The sequence below is a fragment of the Panulirus ornatus genome, chromosome 32, assembly GCF_036320965.1.
Source record: "Panulirus ornatus isolate Po-2019 chromosome 32, ASM3632096v1, whole genome shotgun sequence".
In the NCBI taxonomy this organism is placed as follows: Eukaryota; Metazoa; Arthropoda; class Malacostraca; order Decapoda; family Palinuridae; genus Panulirus; species Panulirus ornatus.
Window position 1 is genome coordinate 26,134,193 of NC_092255.1, and position 24,579 is coordinate 26,158,771.

At 37.3% G+C, this 24,579-nt stretch overlaps 2 protein-coding genes across 2 annotated transcripts in view; one reads left to right on the plus strand and one right to left on the minus strand.

Annotated features, from left to right (window-relative positions):
• The first annotated feature begins 695 nt into the window (after positions 1-695).
• Ddx56 (putative ATP-dependent RNA helicase DDX56) lies at positions 696-23,441 on the plus strand. The gene is made up of 12 exons (XM_071681285.1): positions 696-749; positions 1,054-1,158; positions 3,817-3,993; positions 5,995-6,148; positions 7,907-8,063; positions 10,879-11,035; positions 12,339-12,442; positions 12,533-12,712; positions 16,045-16,326; positions 17,661-17,838; positions 20,587-20,742; positions 23,023-23,441. Exons 2-12 carry the CDS (start codon positions 1,087-1,089, stop codon positions 23,083-23,085), a joined length of 1,680 nt encoding a protein of 559 aa, XP_071537386.1. The 5' UTR covers positions 696-749; positions 1,054-1,086; the 3' UTR covers positions 23,086-23,441.
• The window catches only part of LOC139759210 (facilitated trehalose transporter Tret1-like), a 44,743-nt gene continuing 34,711 nt past the window's right edge, over positions 14,548-24,579 (minus strand). Inside the window, exon 5 of the mRNA XM_071681288.1 lies at positions 14,548-14,834. Coding sequence (XP_071537389.1) covers positions 14,733-14,834 — 102 coding nt within the window. The 3' untranslated portion in view covers positions 14,548-14,732. The remainder of the gene's footprint in view (positions 14,835-24,579) is intronic.

The following is a 24,579-nucleotide window of genomic DNA, read 5'->3' on the forward strand; positions in this document are numbered from 1 at the left end:
ATCAAAGGATGCTTACTTTAATAGCAAACCACAATATGCACATAAACCTAAATGAGCTTTATATCTAGAAATATAAACTTAATAACGAACTGGTCAGCATTTCATTAAAAATGAAGAAAACTAACGAATTTCTAAGGCAACAAAACCAATTCCTTTACTCAAATATAAGTATCATGACGTAAAATTCAGACGCCTAAATCAAATCTTTTACGGCTGAACAAACACCTGCAATAATTACAACAAATAAAAATCATCTTGTTTCAGATAGAATTGATGCATCTACTTTTTTTAAAGTCCAGTGACTGAGAGGAAGGATCTGTTTGGAGTAAAAATCTTTCCCGTTCACGCCTCCTTGTTCAATTTTCATGGCAGTACGCTTTATCATATTTTTTGTTATAGTTTTGTTCCGAGGGCAGTACAGCCGGAGAAAAAGGTGGATGTGAAATATCCTCTGATGTACTATCCTGTTTATCCTCAATAATGACCATAGATAACCTTGTTTTGTATTACTATTCGAGTTATATCTGCCCATACCCTTACTTCCTCCTACACAAGTGTACCAAATGATAAGTGACAGGATAAGACACTCAGTTTTAATAACAATATTTCGTAGGTATTAACTTTTTAATAATTCTGTTAACTAATATACCAGCTTTTTAAACTATCATTACTTTCTCCAAAAGAACCATCGGAATGTCTCAAACACGTGAAACATTCTTAACGTAAACAAACACAGGAGAGCAAGGAAGGTACATATACATAATTTAGAAGATTTGAAAACGTCATAATTGACTCTGGGCATACATATACCAAATAGATCTATCAGATAAGCCATACTGTATTCATTTTGGAGTTACAGGAACTGTGAAACATCTTTTTCATGTCATAGACGCCTCCTATGAAATTAGGCATTATCAATATGTATGTACATAAGTACTGAATAAGTGCCGAAGAACCAACTGAGCCTTAAAAACATATTTTTCTAGCTTAAAGTTAAAATTAAGAAATACATAAGCGGAACCTTTGATCTAAGAAAATTCTGTCTTCCATTAGATACTCGATAAGAACAAGATTAAGTCAAGTATAATGGATGACAAGGTTAAGGATGAAGAGACTCTTCAGTTTCATGAAATGGGTCTTGATGACCGAATTTTGGAGGTAGGTGGTTTATGCCAATCGTTCTGACTTGATATCTTCCTGCATTATTGCCAGGTATGTTCATTTATGTATACTAGTGTAATTTTAGGGAACAATCTTCCACTATCAGTGTTATTCTAAAGATAGGTTTCAGAACTGAGATAATCTTTCTGTGGAATAAATTATCTGCTAATGATCTTGTGTTTTTAACGTATTTTCAGTTCTTCATTGTGGTTAGCAGCCATTTTCATCTCTATAATATTAGTTATTAGTCTAAATAGAATCACTCTGTCTTAATGAAATAATTCTGTTTGGTAGAGGCTTAAGTCTGCTGTCATTATCTCCATAAGGCATCATAAAGTAAGGTACCTAACTCCATTATGTTTTGTATTCTCTCATTTTATTCATTATACTGTGCCATCAATCAGTGTGACTGTATTATGACAACCACATTGGAAGTTTGCTAACAATGGTAAAATGTGTAAATATTTTCACTCCCATGTATTTTACCTAAATGAACAATAACAACAGTGTTGACATATTTTGCATTGGAGGCCAAAGTAACTGTAATTGTTCCATCTTTAAATAGGCTAAGTTGTAGGTAAAACTACAAGAGTAGTCAAATAAACCAAACTTACGTAATCCCCAGCAAGTGACCTTTACCCTAGAACCTTTCCCAGAATGCCTAAAAAGAATATTTATAAATAAATAAAATTAATTAAATGAATTTAATGAGTGGAAACTTAATGAGTGAAAAAGTTAAAAATGAACAAAATCGTAAAACCCTACCTACCTAACATTCTAAGTAAGGCAAGTTGTAACACCTCTCCTTGGGGCAACAAGTTACCTTACTTACTATGGAATATTATAAATTTATCATTATTTTTGTCATGCTTTCATTTCTCATGATTACTGCAACATGGTGCTCTGATTTTTTATTGGTTTTTGTATTCATATCTCAACATTAGGACAAGAACTTAATTTTTTTATTATTATTATACTTTGTCGCCATCTCCTGTGTTAGTGAGGTAGCGCTAGGAAACAGACGAAAGAATGGCCCAACCCACCCACATACACATGTATATACGTATACATCCACACATGCACATACATACATACCTATACATTTCCATGTATACATATATATACATACACAGACATATACATATATACACATGTACAGAATTCATACTTGCTTCCTTTATTCATTCCCGTCACCACCCCGCCACATGAAATGACAACCCCCTTCCCCCCGCATGCGAGGTAGTGCTAGGAAAAGACAACAAAGGCCACATTTGTTCACACTCAGTGTCCAGCTGTCATGTATAAAGAACTTAATTATCTTGCATAATTTATACTTGGTTTCTTTCCATTGACTAGACTTTTCACTGCCTCCACATCACTGTCACCTACTTTTAATGAGATACTCTCAGCTTTTCTGTTTATTTAAACTTTAATTCCAAAAGCTTCTTTAATATCTCTATTCCTGTACCATGTACAGGAAAAGGCTAACTTACACACTATTAACATATGATGTGCTAAATTCCACTGCAGTCACTTTTAAACCACACACTATATATCATATTTTCTCTACAGAAATAAAATTAATGTTCTTGTCTTTCCAGTGGTTGTTCCATGTGCATTTATGAACATCTTTATGTTCAGCATGTATCTATAACACTCGTGCCAGCTGATGCACATAATCTGCTTATTCTTTCACCCATGGGACTTCATGTTTAATTATCACTGTTTACTCTTTCCTCTACCCATCTGTTTAAGTCACTTATCATGAACAATTTCTCCCTTCCATCTACATTCACTGCTCTTTCAAGTTCTATTTAGATAATCTAACTTCGCCATCATTCCATTGTGCACATGCAGCCATCACATTTGTATTTAAATGTCACAAATGAATATAACATAAATGGTCTTAAGATGGCACACTTGCAATCAAATGCCTCTTCAGACCATCCAACTTCTTAGAAAAACTTCCACACCTCATTGATAACTACCTGTATCATCCTATAAGCCTGGTCTCTCATCCTTTGCTCATTTCTCCTTGTAAGTCTCACTACCTCTCAACTTTGACTTGCTCACACCTATCGATATCCATTTTCTAATTTGTCCAGAACATCCATCCTCTTATATTCACCATTTATTTCACACACTACTCACTATACAAATATGTATCTCTTTACCCAAAATACTTGCAAGCATGCTAATTTCATGTGAGGCACCATGCACCTTTTGTGGGGATCAGATTACAGAGCTCGTGTCCCAAGCTCCAACTTGAACCCAGCAGGTCAACAGAATTGAAAGACCATCCACCACCCTGAGGTAGACTGTATTATGATAATATTATTTAATGATTATGTGTTTGTTTGAATGCCAGATCTTTTACTTTTAACTGTTCTGTCATTACATTTATTTCAAGAATTGTACACTTAATCCACTTCATTTATGAAAACGGAGATTTGGTAAAAGAAGGAAATTTCTAAAAAATTTTGTTTTCTGTGAGCATATATCTCAGATGATCCTTTTGTCATTATTTTGTAAACTAATTCTGTGAGCATATATCTCAGATGATCCTTTCATCATTATTTTGTAAACTAATGTACTTTCCTCTTTAATTTGTACAGTCACCCCCTAACCCTTCTGTTCTCTGTAAATTCTTTTAAGGCCATAGCAAGATTAGGATGGAAAGAACCAACTCTTATCCAGGAGAAGGCCATTCCATATGTTTTGGAGGGAAAAGACGTGCTTGCTAGGGCAAGAACAGGATCAGGCAAGACGGGTGCCTTTATTATTCCTGCTGTTCATAAGATTCTAGGAGGGAAGCACACTGCAACAGAACAGGTGATAAAATATGTCAATAAAAGCACAGGATAATGTAGATCAGCTTCAGTGCTATAATTTTGCTGAGATAGGATGAATTATTTACAGTAGTTAAAAGACAAATGGTATTTTTAAGTTATAAATCAAATGTGTATTTTTTAGCTGTCATGCATATTGCACCAAAACCACAGCTTCCTATCCACATCCAGACCCCACAGACCTTTCCATGATTTATCCCAGTCATTTCACATGCCCTGGTTCAGTCCATTGACAGCACATCTACCCCAGTATACCACATCATTCCATTTCACTTTCTTCCTTGCACACCTCTCAACTTCCTGTATGTTCAGGCCCCAATCACTCAAAATATGTTTTACTTCATCCTTCCACCTCCAATTTGGTCTCCTGCTTCTCCTTGTTCCCTCCACCTCTGACACATATATCCTCCTTGTCAACCTTTCCTCACTCATTTTCTCCATATGTCCAAACTATTTCAACTCACCTTCTTCAGTTCTCTCAACCACACTCTTTTTTACTTCCACACATCTCTTGCCCTTTCATTACTGAATCAAACAACTTCACACCACCAATTGTCCTCGGACATTTCATTTCCAACACATCCACCCTCCTCCATTCTTCATCGCTCCCAGAACTTTGACCCCCTCCCCCACCCTGTGACTCACTTCTGCTTCCATGGTTCCACTTGCTGCTAAGTCCACTCACAGATATCTAAAACACTTCACTTTCTCCATTTTCCTCCATACAAACTTACATCCCAATTTTTTTTCACTCAACCCTGCTGAACCTAATAATCTTGCTTTTATTCAAATTTACTCTCAACTTTCTTGTTTCACACTTTTCCAAACTCAGTCACCAACTTCTGCAGTTTCTCACTTGAATCCGCCACCAGTGCTGTATCATCAGCGAACAACAACTGACTCACTTCCCAGGCCATCTCATCCCCAACAGACTTCATACTCGCCCCTCTATCCAAAACTCTTGCATTTACCTCCCTAACCACCCCATCTGTAAACAAATTAAACAACTATGGGGACATCACACACCCCTGCCGCAGACAGGCTTTCACTGGGAACCGATCACTCTCCTCTCTTCCTACTTATAAACAACCATGGGGACATGACACACCCCTGCCGCAGACCAACCTTTACTGGGAACCAGTCACTCTCCTCTCTTCCTACTCGTACACATGCCATACACCCTTAATAAAAACTTATCACTTAAGAGGCAAAATAAGTGTGAGGAAGGTTGATTGAGTAAAAAATGTTAGATGAGATAGTAGGAAGAATTTTGTTGAAAGCTCCAAAGAGTGTATGCTGAAATTTGGATACATGAAGAGGATGAGTGAGGAGAGGCTGTCTAAGAGGATATACTTGTCAGAAGTGGAGGAAGCACGTAGAAGGGGAAGACTAAGGATGAGATGAAAGGAGAGTGAAAAATACTTTGGATGATTGGGACGTGAACATGCAGGAGGATGTGAAGTGTTCTTGATATAAAGCAAATTGAGGCTGTTTGGTACACAGAGGGCAACATGCTGTCATTGGGCAGAATCAGGCTATATGAAACAGTCAAGGGGAAACCACTGAAAGGTCTGTGAGGCTTGGCATTGATAGGGAGTTCTGGTTTCAATATGATATTCATGACAGCTTGAGAGTGGATGTGACCAAATGAGAAGCATTGTATATGATATACAATGGGTGGAAACTCTGTGTGGAGACCAGCTACATGAGGATTGACCATTATAATACAGTAACTTCTTTCCTTACATTGGGAAGCTGTGGAATTGTCTTCGTTTAGTTTATCCTCCTCTTCCTATAACCATTTCTTTTTCAGTAATCAGGTCTGTGAATGCTAGAACAGCTTAAGATAATTCCCCCCATGTGTATTCTTTAATAAATTCTTGTCATTTTACCCCTTTTGCTGACATGGCTTTGATGAGGTGTTTGCTTTTGCCTGTGCCATTCTGGTTACTAAAGAAAAATTACTATCATTTTTTACTTACAGTCAGTGCAGGTCCTTGTTTTGGCACCAAGTAAGGAGTTATGTAAGCAGATAAAAGACAATATCAGGCAGCTAACAGTTTGTTGTAAACGTGAGGTGCGATATGTTGATGTGTCTGCTCAGGTGCCGCTTGAAGCTCAGCGTCCTCTTCTTCTTGGTGGGTTTGATCATATTTGATATGCTGGCAGTAAAGAATTTTAAGAAAAAATTACTCTACTGCAACTTTAACTTTACATAACTTCAGTTCTCTTGGGTCAGAAATTATTTCACCTTTAGACATAATCATGGTGTATGGACTAGATGGCTTACTTCTTAACCTAAAGAAGAGTGTGTGTTCTTCGAGCTATTATCCTATGACATTAATTTTACCATCTCCAGTCTTTAAATCTTTCCTAACCTGCTGGTTCCGTAAGCATCCAGAATCTTACAGGCCTCTTTCAGATAATTAGCATGATTTTGTCTGTGCAAGGTCTGCATATACTTTCATTTCTTATGTTATTAACTTTTGATGTCCCTCTTTGACATATGTTGGGCAGTCCTTTGTTTTGACCATTGATATCTCAAAATCCCGTAATAATGTGTAGCATCAGGATCTGTTGTCCAAGTTCCCTTCTATTGGCTCTTCTTTTACTCTGCACCCTTATATTGAACTTTCTTACAAGTTGGTTCATTTTCATAGTTATCACATGATCTGCCTTTCCTTCTTTCCCTTTTAACATTAGTACTCCTTAAGGTTTTATCATGTTTCTTACCCTCTTTTTTTTTTACCATCTTTTACTTAAGCAAAAAAAAAAAAAAAAAAGTTCAGTCATATGCAACAACTATTTATATTTATTTATTATACTTGATCGCCATCTCCCATAGCAAATAGAATCTGAGTTTGCGGCAGGTTTCCTACTTAGATTCTCATATGCTTTTTTTGAATCTAAAAATACAGAATGCAGTTTATTTTTTTTTTTATAAAACTATTCCTCCTACCTACTTAAGCGCTAAAATTTGTTTTACATTTGCTATCCAAAGCCCACCTTTTTTCATCTAAGGGATGAACATTTTCCTAATCCATTAAACATGATCAGTCACTATCTTACCATAGTGTAGAGTTTAATATGTATCAAAATGAATGTTTTGATCCATCAGAAAATCTAAATTGCATGTGGTTTTCAGTACATGAAGAATTTTGTATGATAAGATTTTTGGACTGTCATTGATTGCATATTCAAAACAGATATGTTGACAACAATGTGTACATTGGCAGTATGCTAATAGTTTTCTGTATTTCAGGGATATGTAGACTATATAAAATGAGGATATGCTTTTACAACAGATTTCCCTTGAGATTACATTTGCTTCAACATAGTTAACATCTGCCTTCCCAACTCTGTACCCAGAAGAGAAAATTTGTTTAGCTGAGGAATGATCTGTATCTTTTCTATGGTACAGTGGGCTTGGGAAAATGAGCTATGCCTCCTACATACCCCAACTTAACACTGAGGGGACTATTTAAAATGATAGTCAGTGATTGGTATTGTGTATTGTTACATGACTTGTGTGGTGACACTGTCGATAGGTTACGTGTATTTCAATCTGATTCCAAAATTCCAGTGCAGTTTTGACTTAATTGGTGGTCAAAAAGTTCTTCATCCTATTTTTATTTAGATTTTCCTCTGGAACCTAATTTAAGGGGAAGAAAGGCATGAAGCTTCCCAACCTTTCTATATAGTAGAGGCGAAATAAATGTAGGTCAAAGCTGATTTTTTAAAAAATTTATGTTTGATATTTTTATTTACTTTTAATTTTGTCTTTTTATTTTGTGATATTTGTACTTTTAGAAATCATGGATATATTAGGAATTACATTTAGAAACCTTTTATAGTGAATACTCTGAGAAATAATCTTGTGATCATGAATTTGGCAGACAAACCTGATATTGTTGTTGGAACACCCAAGAGAGTTTTAGCTCACATGACTGCAGGCAACCTGAATGTCAAGGAATCCCTCAAGAATTTGATTGTTGATGAAGCTGATCTTATGTTTGCCTTTGATCATGTGAATGATATTCAAGCAGTATTAAGGTATGATATTTTGGATTATTTTTAGGACTAAAATGTATACGTTTCACTAGTATCTCTCTCTGTACACATATAACTTGAAGCACTTGTGTGTATTCAGAATCATAGTGAACAGAGAGAGATGGGTTTAGAGGTGACCTCAGTGAACCTTAAGTTACCATAGTGTTCTAATGTTCATATGGGCATTGTACACCTCACTTAGAACAGAGTTGGAAGTAATAACGCTTGATAGCTAATGAAAAAAAAATCGTGAAGATATGTGTGTGTGTGTGTGTGTAAGAATACAGGTGAGTGAAAATATTTAATAGCTCATAATTATGTGTATCAGGTTGTTAATTATCTTAAAAAAAAAAAGAAAAAAAAGTTAAGTCATACATGGAGAGGTTCTTCCCTGCCCTTGAGGGCCAGGCAGATGACCTGGACACTGAGTTGGAAATGGATGACACTGTCACATACACACATGAAACGCTGATCAGTAAACTCACTGTTAAAATAAACGCAGAAGCTCTGAGCTTTTGATTGTATTTCAAGCCATTTTCAAAGATGCAGAGTCAGTGTGAACAAGAGATTATATACAAAACTACCATACCACAGCGAAGGAAACAAGGAACAGTTGATCTGAGAAACTTGGAAAGGTTGACCAGGACAGTAAAGTGACTTCTCCATCTACGTGGGAAAGGATGTCAGATTAGCTACTGCTTTCTAAATGTTGCCACATTTTAACAATGAATTCATCATTGTCGCGGGAGACAGCGCAAAAAAAAAAAAAAAAAAAATTCCTACTTTTATGTTTATAGTTCTGTTAACTTTGATAAGAGAGGATAGAACCCTAAGCCTTTCTTTAAGTGAAACACAAGGGTAAAAAAAAAAAAAAAAAAAATCTATTCCCCCCTCCCCCCAATATGTTGTATGTGAATAATCTAAATGTTTGAATGTTGCACTTAATTCTGAGGCTATCCTTACAGAGTTTTTATGATGAATCCTCTCCTTAAAAGATTTTTCTTATTTACAGACTTTACGTGGAACAGATTTGACTCCTGATTTTTCATTAGATGATGGTCTGTCCTTTGTAAGGAATTTGGTGTGGTGTCTTCATATCTGAAAAAAAACATTAATGTTATCTCAAAGTACTAGTAATAGGTGAAAATTCCTTAGAGTAGAACCAAAATATTCTTGTTGTTGATGTTGTTTTCCTTTCATTACTATTGCAGGGATTCCTTGCTTTTTATATGCATTTGTCAAAATTTGACAAATGCGTACATTAAGAAAGGAATACCTGCTATTGTAATGAGAAGGAAGACAAACTCAGCAACAAAAATATTTGGGTTCTACCCTATCGTAAGGAATTTTCACCACTTACTAGTATTTTGAAACAACATTAAGTTGAAATGTAGAGAGGTCAATGGGGGTGAAACAAGGGAAAGTATTTACAAATTTTGGATGAAATAAAAAACCTGTCTTTGAAAATTTGCCAGGTCTTAGTTATTGACTAAGTCTGCCTCTAAGAAACATGGAGTCCTGTTTAGATGTCGAAATTTCTTCTTAGAGCAGTTGCCTCATTTAAACTAAGGATTGATCCATCTCTGTATAGAGCACTGCTTTCACATCTGGGGTGGTTGTAGCTTTGCAACCTTACTTGACTGATTTTAGTCAAAAGTGATCCGACTTATCAACACTCCTAGGCTAACTACAAAACTTGACCCACTTGCTCCATGCTGCAATGTTGGTTCACTTTCCCCTCTTCTGTGGGAATTAGTCTTGATTTTTGCTCCTGAGAGCTGGCAGCTTGTGTGCTCCAACCACTAGCTAGACCACTCAATACTTGGCAAGCTGCTGTGTCACATAATTACTGAGCAACCATTGACAACTCAGGGGTGGGCCATTTTGTTGTTTCTTTCTCTACACCTCAAAGCTCTCTACCCTCTTGTATCTTTCCCAGTACCTATGAGCTGGCAGATTTTAAGACTAGTTTTTCATAGATACTTTTCATGCACATTTTCCCGTCTCTTTTTTTTTTCTCCTTTTATTAACCTTTATATTTCCATTAAGGCCTGGCCTTGATATGAGCTTTTGTCCATGACTGTGGCTCCAGTAAAAAAAGAAAAAAAAAAAGAAAAAAAAAACTAATTTTGAGAGTGGCTGGGAGAAGGAAGGGATGTAAAATTTATGTATTAGCTATATAGATTTAAGAGGTTACTTGTTTGGTGAGAATTATGAAATGGATTAAGGTAACTGGCAACAAAGTCTGAAATAAGCAGTTTTAATTACATAATGCTGTGAGTATATACTGAAAAATTGGGAGAAATTCATATGCTATATTGATTATGTCTGTAAAACACTTGAGATAAATTGGATAAAGTTGTTTGAAAATATGCATATTGTGTAATGAAGAGGTGTCACAGGAGGCAGATAAAGGTTTTATGTTAAGAGTAATAGTAAACTTAATGGCTGGATTAATGTATATGCTAGGTAAGGGTTTTTGTATATAAGAGCATTGTCAGAAGTGATAGTGAACTCAAAGGCAGGTTTAAGATGTATGTCAGGTAATGGCTTTGTAAACTAAAGCATTTGTCAAGAGTAATGAAAGATTTAGTAGCTGAATTAATGCTTATGTAGCTATGTTCTTGCTGTTGCATATCGTGTAGATGCTCAGGATTAGCAGCACAGATATAGCAGTAGAATGAAAAGAATTGTGAAAGATTGCCAGAAACACATGATAAGGAGCCCCATATGCTGTATGATAGTTTCATTATGGTTTAGACTTAACAAAGATTCTTCCCCTTTATGTGAATATCTCGACTCTTTCTCCTGATTTCAGGAATCTGCCAAAGATCCATCAGTCTTTTGTAACAAGTGCTACAATGTGGGATGATGTGAAAAAGCTGAAGCAGTTAATTCTGAATAAGCCAGTAATTCTGAAACTTGAAGAACCTCCTCTGCCAACCACCACTCAGCTTACTCAGTATGTCATTAAGGTTAGAATACAAAATTTAGGTTGATTCCTTTGGATACCTAAATATACTTTTTTTTTCTATATTATTCATATACATTGTATCTTTCTTTAAGAGGAGGAACTGGATTGAAGGATGGGTTACTTCTGGAAACCTGTTTTGGCTAGAAGAATTTTTGTTTTATAAAGAAATTGGTCTTCATAACTCAACCCACAACCCAGTCTCTCTGCTAGAGCCTTTGATGTCTGGACAGTGGCCTCTACCCTGGCCTTCCCTAGGAACCGTTCCATTGAGAAAATCAGCATTTATACACATGCCAGGTGTATCCTTAGCCTGGATATAGTTGATATCCCTTGTGTGGCTCTGGGTATTTTAACTGGAAGGGGTGTCCTGCATTGACCCCAGAATGATAGGGGTAATTCAATCTTGCACTCTGCTCTTTTAGATTCTTATAGTTCATTAAATTTTTTGTTCTCATTCTTGTAGGGTGTCTAGCCTTGGAAGAAAAATTAAGGTTTTCACAAGTGAATAACCTGTTCTCTGAGTTAGGGCCCTGTGAGTTTTGTTTTTGATTATTCCTTCTTTTCTCTCCTTTTAGAAAAGTTGTCTTCTCAGTGCTGGCTGTGGCCATACTGGGGCAAACACCAGTGATCTGCAATATATGAGTAGTGTACAAAGCTTGAGCCTCTAGCTTAGGTAAGATGGTGATGTCATGGCTAAGCAGTCAATGATTGGCTTATTTAGAATACATTTTGAACAAGCAGCTGCCCAAACCACAGGTCAGATGGTTGTGTAAAGGAGGTATATTCAGGTGAATTCTCTCTCTTTGCTTGTGACATTGAAAAGGTTTTTCATCTTCAAAACTTACATTTCTTTGTCTTGAGCACCACATGACTCTTATCAGAGATATGTAAATGGTTCCTAGTTTTGATTTTGTCTTCATAAAGCAAGGCATTTCATGACTGATGTTGTGAGCTTGGCAGTCACTTATTGGCTCAAGGAACACTGTGTATGAGCAACTGACTGAGACAAAGGGGGATGGTTTTTGAAGAATTGTAAATTCATGTGAATTCCCTCCATATTGGGAGGGGGTACAAGGGATCTAACCGACTGCATTGTCACTCATAAAGCCAAGCCTTAGTGAGAAATGTTTTTTACTCTTGAATACTTACATTTCTTTTTCTTGAGTACCATGTGACTTTCTCTTTGTGAATCTTAATAGAAATATATAAATGGTTTGTAGTATTGATTTTTTTTTCTTGTGAATCTGGAGTTATATTTGCCACTAGTACAGTTTTGATTTTACTCGCCTTATTTTTCTTTGCAGCTGGAACTGCATGAAAAGGTTGTCCTGATCTGCGTACTTTTTCACTTGAATATGATTCGTGGAAAGACCATCATCTTTGTCAACACTGTTGATAGAGGCTACAAGTAAGTTTAAGCATACTCTGAACTTTGAGGCTGATTTTGGTAATAGTGAAATATTTTAAAGCTTATGATATTTTTTTTTTCTTTTTACAGGCTGAGGATATTCTTAGGACAGTTTGGAATAAGCTCATGTGTGCTTAACTCAGAGATGCCAGTGGCTTCAAGATGCCACATTATAGAACAGTTTAACAGTGGCAAGTATGACATCATTATTGCATCAGATGAACGAAGTCTGGAAGATCTTAAAAGCTGCAAAAATGAAGGAAAGAAAGGGTATGAAATATAGTTTTTAGTTTACATGGATCAGGTATTTATGTAGACCAAGTACTTTACAAAAAACATTAAAATTGTAAAATTATCTCATCTGCCAATGTATCTTTTGGTGTAAGATCCTCAATATTTTACAGTTTGGACCATTACCTTTGCTCCTGTTCCTTGTTAGGTATTATTATTTCAAGTTATTCTTGAATCTTGATATCTATGAAGGCTTTTTATCTATAACAGGAATGTGGACTTGTTTTTATAGTAAAATCTGTTATCCTATATGCTTGGGAAATTTGGCCATTTCAAATAGGAAAAATTCTAGTTATTTCATTTTTTGATAATTCAGAAATTGCCCATCCCTTGCTTTACATGGGGGTTATTTCTGCAAAAGCTTCGCACAATAAGAAACTGCAAATGACACTGGCAAATTCTCCCATTACCTTCACATTATGTAGTTTCTGATGTCATATAAACTTATTGAGCCATTTGTTACTTGCTCGAAATTGATCTGACTCAGCTACAATGTCATTTTTCCATAAATGCTAATAAATCGTTTTTCCATAAATGCTAATGAATCTTCTGAGCTTTAGACCTGAGCTGAAGGTTACTAAGGCTGATTTTCTTCTGCTCATGCTGTATGTATAACAAGAACATTTTCTCCAACTTCTCCTTAAGGAGATTTCTACTTTTGTGGTTACCTTGGCAGGCAGTAGAGTGGGCCACAGCTCTTCAAATTTCCTCCCCATTCTCCCTAATGTTGCGAATTGTAAGTTTGTAAGCACACCCATGGGCTGATGCTCACTCAATAGCCATTACCGCTTTGTAAGATTAACTTAGTTTCAAAGAGCTTTTCTTTCGTGTAACTACTGGTTCTGGGGTAGGACAAGATGTAGTTAGACATTCGGATGCCATATTAACAAACACAAACGCTGGATTGCAGGAAAATCACATTAACAGGTTTACCCAAGTAGTAGAAGTAGCACAGATTCATACACAATAGAGGTAACTGTGAGACAGACCCTCTGGCGGCAGTGTGGTGTGCTCCACCCATGAGCTAGCTACACTTTCTACCACACTGATGCTCCCTCATCAGCATCAGTGTGTCACAAGATTTCTAGCTTCACTTCTAAGTCAGAGAGATTTTCTTCCATTTAATGCTGGTCTAGGGTAGAAGATGTTGTTGGACATTTAGATGTCACATTTACAAAACAAACAGCTGGTTGTAGAAAAATTTCTTTAGCAGGTATACCCAAATTGCACAAGTTGCAGTTAACAAAAGTATTGCCTGTGAGACTGACCTGCAGGCAGGAACACGGCATATTCTACTCAGGACCTGCACTTACTCCACCTGCCAATCCTCAAATTAGTTTTGCTGCATTTTCTACCACATACACATTTTAACTTATTTTACCTGTTTGTAAATATTTTCCATAGAGGAAATACTGATATATGTAATCAAATAAGCACAAAATGCTATGATCTTCTACTGTTTTGTGATGTCATAAATGGTTGTCATGCCCATGGTGAAGCTCTTCATATGTGCTGCCTTGACTCTCCCTTAGGTAACCTCTTGCACAGCTCCATCTGCTTTTCGAGCCTTAAGATGTTCCTCTTGCACTTTGGGAGAGAGTTAAATGGCTGCAAGGAGCTGTCAGGGAATTACTGACAACATTTAAAATGGGGCCATTGACCACAGTAGTAATCAAGGGTGCACAAATACACAAATATGCAAGATCAGCTCACAACACCATGCCAGAAAGCACATGAGAGATGGTAAACAATCACCAGCACCACAAAGCACTGGGTGATTAGTACATTAATTGCTGTGATGCAGTACACACTATTTGAAATATTTATTTTATTTTATTTATATTTATTATACTTAGTCGCTGTCTCCCAGTTAGCGAGGTAGTATAAGGAAACAGATGAAAGAATGGCCCAACCTACCCAAAAACACATGTATATACATAAACACCCACACACGTACATATACATACTTATACATTTCAGCATATACGTACACAGACATTCATATTTGCTGCCTTAATCCATTCCCGTCGCCACCCCACCACATATGAAAAGCGGCACCCCCCAGCGTCACTTTTTTTTTCCAGATATTGGGAGGCTGCAACTGAAAAACAAATGTTGGTTTGAACATATTGCCTAGAATTATGGATATCAAAGGTTTGACTGTACTTTGATGATTACTTTTTATTATTATTATACATAATCACTGTTTCCCGAGTCAGCAAGGAAGCGCCAGGGAACAGACAAAGAATGGCCCATCCACCCACATACACATATATATACATAAATGCCCACATATGCACATATACATATCAACATATACATACACTTATGCAGACTACATACATACACATGTACTTATTCATACTTGCTTGCCTTCATCCATTTCTGTCACTATGCTGCCACACAGGAAAACAGCATCGCTATCTCTTGCTTATGCTAGGTAGCGCCAGGAATACAGACAAAAAGGCCACATTCGTTCACACTCAGTTTCTAGCTGTCACATGTAATGCACCAAAACCACAGCTCTCTATCCACATCCAGGCCCCACAGACCTTCCATGAGCCAGGTACCCATTTTATCAACCAACTCCAAGGTGTGGATGAACTGCTGGGTTTACTGTGGACTTACTGCCGCATTTAGGACTCAAACCTATGTGTTAGACCCTGGGCGGTCCTTGAATGCATCACAATCAAGAATGTTCACCAATGCACCATGGGGGTATAATTGAATCATTCTAGATGATGTACATCTCTTTGTGTTAATATTTACCTATTTGATTTCTTTGGACAGAGAATGTGCTTCTCACCTGTTATGAAGTTTGAAAGTAGCAAGGTATCAGAATAGCCTGTGTGTGCAACTCTCTCATTTCAGTCAAATGGCTCCAACATATCCAATAAATCTAGGGGATGATTAATATCTCATATTGCACAACATAGTGTTTAGGTCTTCACATCTACGTTTTAAGAATGTTTTATTGTGCCATTAATGTGAATTTGGTGATTCAGATCATGAGTAGTTAACCACTTGTATATTTTGGGGGGAATTTGATGCTCAAGTGTTTGAGCACTTTCCTTCTCTTTGGTTAGTAGGTTATTTAAAAAGAGAAGGCATTTTTTTTTTATAAAACTATTTGAATTTTTTTGTTTATTACTAACAGTAAATGGTCCAGGGAGCACTTACTCCTTTGGATGAATTTAGGGCAACTTTGGGATGGCACTCCCATCAGACAATGCATCAGGTGACATTTTCTTTTTTACTTTTTTGAATAGTAACCCAAAGTTTCAATTTTATTAATGAATCTTCATCAACAGGAACAGGAAGAAAGATAAGGAGTCTGGTGTGGCTCGTGGAATTGACTTCCAGTTTGTATCCAACATCATCAACTTTGACTTTCCTCGTGATGTAGATGGATACATCCATCGTGTTGGACGAACTGCACGAGGCAATAACCAGGGGACAGCTCTGTCTTTAGTTTCTATTTATGAAAAGGAAACTTTTGAGCGAGTGAAGGCCAAGTTGAAGACTATGGTGCCTGAAACTGAAACAGTATTTAAGGATTTCAAGTTTGATATGAAGCAGCTTGATGGTTTCAGGTAAAGTCATGCAAGATAGTTACTCAGATGAATGTTAGTTTCGAGTGACTGCATTTTTGTCCGACATTCCAATGGTCCTTGGAACATGGATGTATTACACACTAGCTTGAATTTAAGTACTCAGGAAACATATGCAATGTAGGAATAACCTTTAGACTAATCTTGATATATCATAATTGCACAAGCTATGTCTTATATGTGCACTGCTGATTCATATGTACTTTTTAAAACAGAACATCTATAATTTCTATTGCTGTAGGTCATGAATTGATGCCTATGTCTATTGGATGAATCCAGTTTTAAAGCTAACAAATGGTGCCCTTGGAAGATTTTGATGTGACATTAGATTGCATTGTTTTGACCCGAGAGTTTTCTGTTACATTCAAAATTTTTAGTGTGATAATATTTCACTGGATTGAATGACAGTTGATTTTACTAAACACAGTACTCCAACCCTGAAATATTAAAATTCTCATATTTTCACAGCAAACCATCATGTATGCAAGGGAGGCATGTTTGAAGGTATATTAGTCCCGATGGTGTTATATGGATGTGAGGTATGGGGAGAGGATTCTTTGTCGATCATGAAATAACGGGGTGAGAAGTGTCGTAATAAAAAGAGTATGGTTAAAAGAGTTGAAGAGGGTGTGCTGATATGGTTTGGATATATTGAGAAAGTGAGTAAGATGAAGTTAACACAGATGATATGTATCAAAAATGGAAGGGATGAGGAGAAGAGGGACACCAGATTGGAATTTGAGTGAATAAGGCTTTTAGTGCTCAGGGTATGAAACACACTGGAGGGTGTAAGGCATACATAAGATTAGATTGCATTGGAGAAATGTGGTATATGGGGGTGATGTACTGTCAATAGACTGAACCAGGGGATATAAAGTGGCCAAGGAAACCATGAAAAGGTCTGTAGGGCCTGGTTGTGGATGGGGGCTGTTGTTTTGGGGCATTACACAGGACAAGTAGAGAATAGATGTGAGCAAGTGAAGCAGTTTTGTTTGTCTGGGCCTGGCTCTGCCTCAATAGTATGGGAAATGATGAACAGGTATACAAAAACACATATTGATAGTGTTGCCAGGCTCTACCTACTATTGTTACACAGTGAACTAGGATTTATCATGGTTGTATAACTATCAATGTATAGAAAGTAATTCAGTCACATCGAAGACCTTCTTGCACCATAGGAGTTCATCATTTCCCTGCTCATGTCTAGAGTGCAGCCTTGTAGCTGGAGGAACTCTATATAAGTAGTATGTGGGTTAAATATCTATGTTATTGAATGGGCCAAAGTATATACCTAGAATGTTGTTCCTCTGCATCAGGTATCGAGCACAAGATGCTTGGAAGCGATGTACTTCAATTGCCGTTTTTGAAACAAGAAAAAAGGAACTGCGACAGGAGCTGCTTAATTCCAAAAAGCTGAAAAGTTTCTTTGATAACAACCCTACAGATCTTCAGTTTCTTAGGCATGACAAATCTAGACATGGACTTAGACTTATGGTAATATACCTAATTTTTCTTAGTTTCATTTAGATTGCCTGAATCATATATAGCGTAAAAGATACTTCACTTTTACAATTTTAACTCATAATTTAAGGGAATCAACTGTTTATATAATTATATAAATTCTTGTGTATTAAACATGACAGCTAAAGAATGCAAGTGAGCAAATTAGGCCATTCTTCGTCTCTTGTTGTGCTACCTCGCTGTTGCGAGAAACAGCAAACGACTATGAAAGATCAAAGAAGGGTCTTTTGAATGGCATAATGATTCACTCAACCAGTCATCATTTACTTTTGTTATCCAATTTATGGATTGTTTAAGGATTTTTAGATTTTAAACATTGGTGAAGGGAGCTAATGGAGAATTGATAACAAGTAGTGGTGATGTGAGAAGGAGATGGAGTGAGTATTTTGAAGGTTTGTTGAATGTGTTAGATGATAGAGTGGCAGATATAGGGTGTTTTGGTTGAGGTGGTGTGCGAAGTGAGAGGGTTAGGGAGAATGATTTGATAAACAGAGAAGAGGTGGTAAAAGCTTTGCGGAAGATGAAAGCTGGCAAGGCAGTTGGTTTGGATGGTATTGCAGTGGAATTTATTAAAAAAGAGGGTGACTATGTTGTTGACTGGTTGGTAAGGATATTTAATGTGTTTATGACTCATGGTGAGGTGCCTGAGGATTGTCAGAATGCATGCATAGTGCCATTGTACAGAGGAAAGGGGATAAAAGTGAGTGCTCAAATTACACAGGTATAAGTTTGTTGAGTATACCTGGGAAATTATATGGGAGGGTATTGATTGAGAGGGTGAAGGCATGTACAGAGCATCAGATTAGGAAAGAGCAGTGTGATTTCAGAAGTGGTGGAGGATTTGTAGATCAGGTATTTGCTTTGAAGAATGTTTGTGAGAAATACTTAGAAAAGCAAATGGATTTGTATGTAGCATTTATGGATCTGGAGAAGGCATATGATAAGAGTTGATAGAAATGTTCTGTGGAAGGTATTAAGAGTGTATGGAGTGGGAGGCAAATTGTTAGAAGCAGTGAAAAGTCTTTATCGAGGATGTAAGGCATGTGTACATGTAGGAAGAGAGGAAAGTGATTGGTTCTCAGTGGATATCGGCAGAGGTGCGTGATGTCTCCATGGTTGTTTAATTTGTTTATGGATGGGGTTGTTAGGGAGGTGAATGCAAGAGTTTTGGAGAGAGGGGCAAGTATGCAGTCTGTAGTGGATGAGAGAGCTTGGAAAGTGAGTCAGTTGTTGTTCGCTGATGATACAGCGCTGGTGGCTGATTTAGGTGAGAAACTGCAGAAGCTGGTGACTGAGTTTGGTAAAGTGTGTGAAAGAAGAGAGTTGAGAGTAAATGTGAATAAGAGCAAGGTTGTTAGGTACAGTAGGGTTGAGGGTCAAGTCAATTGGAAGGTAAGTTTGAATGGAGAAAAACTGGAGGAAGTGAAGTGTTTTAGATATCTGGGAGTGGATTTGGCAGTGGATGGAACCATGGAAGTGAGTCACAGTGTTGGGGAGGGGATGAAGGTTCTGGGAGCATTGAAAAATGTGTCGAAGGCAAGAACATTATCTCAGAAAGCAAAAATGGGTATGTTTAAAGGAATAGTAGTTCCAACAATGTTATATGGTTGCAAGGCGTGGGTTATAGATAAGAGTTGTGCGGAGGAAGGTGGATGTGTTGGAAATGAGATGTTTGAGGAAAATGTGGTGTGAGGTGGTTGGATCAAGTAAGTAATGAAAGGGTAAGAGAGATGTGTGGTAATAAAAAGAGTGTGGTTGAGAGAGCAGAAGAGGGTGTTTTGAAATGGTTTGGTCACATGGAGAGAATGAGTGAGGAAAGATTGACAAAGAGGATATATGTGTCAGAGGTGGAGGGAACGAGGAGAAGTGGGATACCAAATTGGAGGTGGAAAGATAGGCTGAAAAAGATTTTGAGCGATCAGGGCCTGAACATGCAGGAGGGTGAAAGGCATGCAATGAATAGAGTGAATTGGAACGATGTGGCATACCGGGGTCGACGTGCTGCCAGTGGATTGAACCAGGGCATGTGAAGTGTTTGGGGTAAACCATAGAAAGTTTTGTGGGGCCTGGATGTGGAAAGGGAGCTGTGGTTTTGGTGCATTATACATGACAGCTAGAGACTGAGTGTGAATGAATGTGGCCTTTGTTGTCTTTTCCTAGAGCTACCTCGCACGCATGCAGGGGTAGGGAGTTGTCATTTCATGTGTGGCAGGGTGGCAACGGGAATGAATAAAGGCAGCGAGTATGAATTATGTACGTGTGTATATATGTATATGTCTGTGTATGTATATATGTGTATACGTTGAAATGTATAGGTATGTATATGTGCATGTGTGGACGTGTATGTAAATACATGTGTATGTGGGTGGGTTGGGCCATTCTTTCGTCTGTTTTCTTGTGCTACCTCGCTAACGTGGGAGACAGCGACAAAGTGTAATAATAATAATAATAATAATAATAATATTAATATAATAAGTTTTTAAATGCAATGTTTATCTTGCATCACATACAGCCTTAGTATCTTTTACTAGGCACTTCAAAGGAAATACTTGCTCTGGTGGTTTGTTTGCTCTAGTAACTGGATCACTATTCCAACAAAACCATTGTGAGATAAAAATTTATCTTTATTCAAATGATTATATGGTATGCAAAACACTGCACAAGTTATTAGTTGCCACAAAGTCTTGCATTTCATTCATTCTATTGTACCTTTTCATGCAGAACCACCTGAAGCATGTACCAGAATACAACATTCCGGATAATCTACGGAAAATATCGAAGATAGTCAAGAAGAGCAAGTTTAACAAGAAAATCCCCAAAGTTAACATAGAAAAGGGTCAAATGAAGCCAATCACAAACACACAAAAGAAATATGAGGTAAAGTTGAAATTTTCTGAAAAGAGTGCAAATGAAATTTTGTCTTTCTGGTATAGTGGATTGGTAGTGAAAAAAGTGTGATGGAAGCATGAAATTTTTTTTTAATATACCTCAGTAACAAAATGGTGACTTGGCTTGTGGTGAGAACCAATTATAGGGAAAACAGGTACAAAGGTATTTGTTTAAGGTTATAGTTTTTACAGGATGAAACTGGTAAAGGGGAATTAATGATGCTTCTGGTTGTTTACTTATTTAATGAGTTCATATTTAATGGTTTTCTGTATGTTTTCCTCCTCAGATATCATGCAGAATTAAGATTCACTGACTGCTTATAATTGTCAAATCATGATGCCATACAGAACTGATATATTTCATGATATATTTAGGTTATGCATGTAAAAGACAAGAGAACAAATGGGAACATTGGTGAAGGGGGTAAGTGATAACAGGTAGTGATAAAGTGAGAAGATGGAGTAAGTATTTTGAAAATTTGTTGAATGTGTTTGATGATAGAGGGGCAGATGTAAGGTACTTTGGTTGGGTTGGTGTGCGAAGTGAGAGGGTATGGGAGGATGGTTTGGTTAAGAGAGAAGAGGTGGTGAAAGCCTTGCTGAAGATGAAATCTGGCAAGGTGGTGGGTTTGGATGGTATTGCAGTTGAATTTAATAAAGAAGGGGGTGGCTGTGTTGTTGATTGGTTGTTAAGGATATTCAGTGTATGTATGGATGATGGTGAAGTGCCTGAAGATTGGCAGAATCCATGCATAGTGCCATTGTATAAGACAAAGGGGATAAAGGTGAGTGTTCAAACTACAGAGACATAAATTTGTTGAGTATTTCTGTAAAATTGTATGGAAGGGTATTGACTGGGAGGGTGAAGGCATGTACAGAGGATAAGATTGGGGAAGAGCAGTGTGGGATCGGAAGTGGTAGAGGATGTGTGGATCAGGTGTTTGCTTTGAAGAATGAGAAATATTTAGAAAAACAGATGGATTTGTATGTAGCAATTATGGATATGGAGAAGGAATATGATAGGGTTGATAAAGATGCTTTGTGGAAGGTCTTAAGAATGTGTGGTGTGGGAGGTAAGCTGCTGGAAACAGTGAAAAGTTTTTATCAAGGAAGTAAGGCTTGTGTATGAATAGGAAGAGACGAGAGTGACTAGTTCCCAGTGAAGGTTGGTCTGCAGCAGGGGTTTGTGATATCCACAATGTTGTTTAATTTGTTTATGGATGGGGTGGTTATGGAGGTAAATGCTAGTGTTTTGGAGAGAGGGGCGAGTATGCAGACTGTTGGGGATGAGAGGGCCTGGGAAGTGAGTCAGTTGCTGTTTGCCAATGATACAGCACTGGTGGCTGATTTAAGTGAAAAACAGCAGAAGTTTGGAAAAGTGTGTGAAAGGAGAAAGTTGAGAGTAAATGTGAATAAGAGCGAGGTTATTAGGTTCAGCAGGGTTAGTTGGGATGTAAGTTTGAATGGAGAAAGGTTGGAGGAAGTGAGGTGTTTTAGATATCTGGGAGTGGACTTGGCAGTGAATGTGGAAGCTGAAGTGAGTCACAGGGTGGGGGAGGGGGTGAAGGTTTTGGAAGTGATAAAATATGTGTGGAAGGAGAGAATGTTGTCTCAGAGAGCAAAAATGGGCATGTTTGAACGAATTGTAGTTCAAACAATATTATATGGTTGTGAGGCAATGGGCAAATAGTAGGGTTGTACAGAGGGTTGATATGCTGGAAATGAAATGTTTGAGGACAATGTGTCATGGGAGGCGGTTTGATTAAGTAATGAAAGGATAAGAGAGATGTGTGGGGCATGTGAAATGTCTGGGGTAAACCATGAAAAGGTCTGTAAGGAAGGGATGCGAATAGGGAGTTGTAGTTTTGGTGCATTACACATGACAGCAAGAGACTGAGTGTAAACAAATGTGGCCTTTTTTGTCTGTTTCCTTGGCGCTACCTTGTTGAAGCCAGGGGACAGCAATGCTGTTTCCAGTGGGCGGGGTGGCGTTGGAAATTGACTAAAGGCAAGCAAGTATGAATATGTACATGTGTTTATATGTATATGTCTGTGTATGTGTATTTATGTGTGCATATATTATATATGTGCATTTATGTGTATATGAGTGGATGGGTCACTCTTCGTCTGTTTCCTAGCACCACCTCGCTGATGCAGGAAACTGAGATCAAGTATAATATAATAAGTAAAATAAATATCTTTTGGTTATGAATATGACCTCTGTTTTATTTTCTTTGCCTTTATCTAATATATATTTTGTTTATTTCAGAAAAGAAGTGCAGATCCTTTGCAATGTATGGAGTTTTCTGGATTTAAGAAGCAGAAAACCTAACTTCCAGCAGTTCATATATGACATAATTATATTTACATCTTTGGACATTTCCTCTAAAAAAAATTATGTTATCAGAAAATTATTCCAGAAATATTGTTTTCGTATCTGGGAATTGTAAGAGCCCATTGTTAATGTGAAGTATAATGAGTTTGGGTGCGCTGCTCTAAATTCAAGAGAAGGTGTATGTAGAAATGATAAGTATTTTATCAGTACTACTTAGAATGCCGATATTTATGTTCTGCAGCAGTGAAACCAGATTATTTTAGAAAGTTACAAGAATATTTATAATAATGGAATTTAATTTCTTCTATAATAAAAACAAAATGTGGCAGAGAAATATCTTTGCTCATTCAATATTTTTTGTTTGATTCAGACCTTTAATCAGTGATATCCATGTAATAAAGATATTTTTTATTTGTATCAATACATTACAGCTTTCTTGCAATGTATTACTTCATAGAAACAATCCTCTTGTTTTTCGTATATTTATATAAAATATAGTTACAATATATCCCTGGGGATAGGGGAGAAAGAATACTTCCCACATATTCCCTACGTGTCGTAGAAGGCGACTAAAAGGGAAGGGAGCGGGGGGCTGGAAATCTTCCCCTCTCTCTTTTTTTTTTTTTTTTCCTTTTTTTTCAAAGGAAGGAACAGAGAAGAGGGCTGGGTGAGGATGTTTCCTCAGAGGCCCAGTCCTCTGTTCTTAACGCTACATCGCTGAGGCGGGAAATGGCGAATAGTATGAAAGAAAGAAAGTTACAATATACTAAAAAGTGAAATCCACATGCATGTAATGTATATTTCATACACATATGGAATGCATATCTGTCATTTCCCACAGTAAAAGGTAGCCCCAGTAACAGACAAAGAACAACCTAATATGACCACAACCACTCTCCAGCTGTAATGTATGATGCACTGAAACCAGAGCCCACTATCCATAGCTAACTAAACTCGCGCAGATTTGCTATAGAGATTAAATATTACAATACTTCACGATATTTTAAGAATGATATATTGAAGTGAATATTTTATCCCTGGGGATAGGGGAGAAAGAATACTTCCCACGTATTCCCTGCGTGTCGTAGAAGGCGACTAAAAGGGGAGGGAGCGGGGGGGCTGGAAATTCTCCCCTCTTTTTTTTTTTTTTTTTTTTTTTTTTTTTTTTTTTTTTAATTTTCCAAAAGAGGGAACAGAGAACGAGGCCAGGTGAGGATATTCCCTCAGAGGCCCAGTCCTCTGTTCTTAACGCTACCTTGCTAACGCGGGAAATGGCGAATAGCATGAAAGAAAAAGATATATTGAAGAACAACTTTTCTATCAATGATGTCTAATTCTGGGACACTAATTTCAGTTCATTAGTGTCACGCGGGGAGTGCTCATCCTCCTCGAAGGCTCAGACTGGGGTGTCTAAATGTGTGTGGATGTAACCAAGATGTGAAAAAAGGAGAGATAGGTAGTATGTTTGAGGAAAGGAACCTGGATGTTTTG

Bases quoted from the DNA above. Each gene is read 5' to 3' on its own strand.
- Ddx56 (XM_071681285.1), top strand. From the start codon at position 1,087: ATGGATGACAAGGTTAAGGATGAAGAGACTCTTCAGTTTCATGAAATG. The intron at 12,443-12,532 runs GTAAGTTTAAGC...TTCTTTTTACAG, and splicing joins ACTGTTGATAGAGGCTACAA to GCTGAGGATATTCTTAGGAC. The intron at 12,713-16,044 runs GTATGAAATATA...CTTCATCAACAG, and splicing joins AAAAATGAAGGAAAGAAAGG to GAACAGGAAGAAAGATAAGG.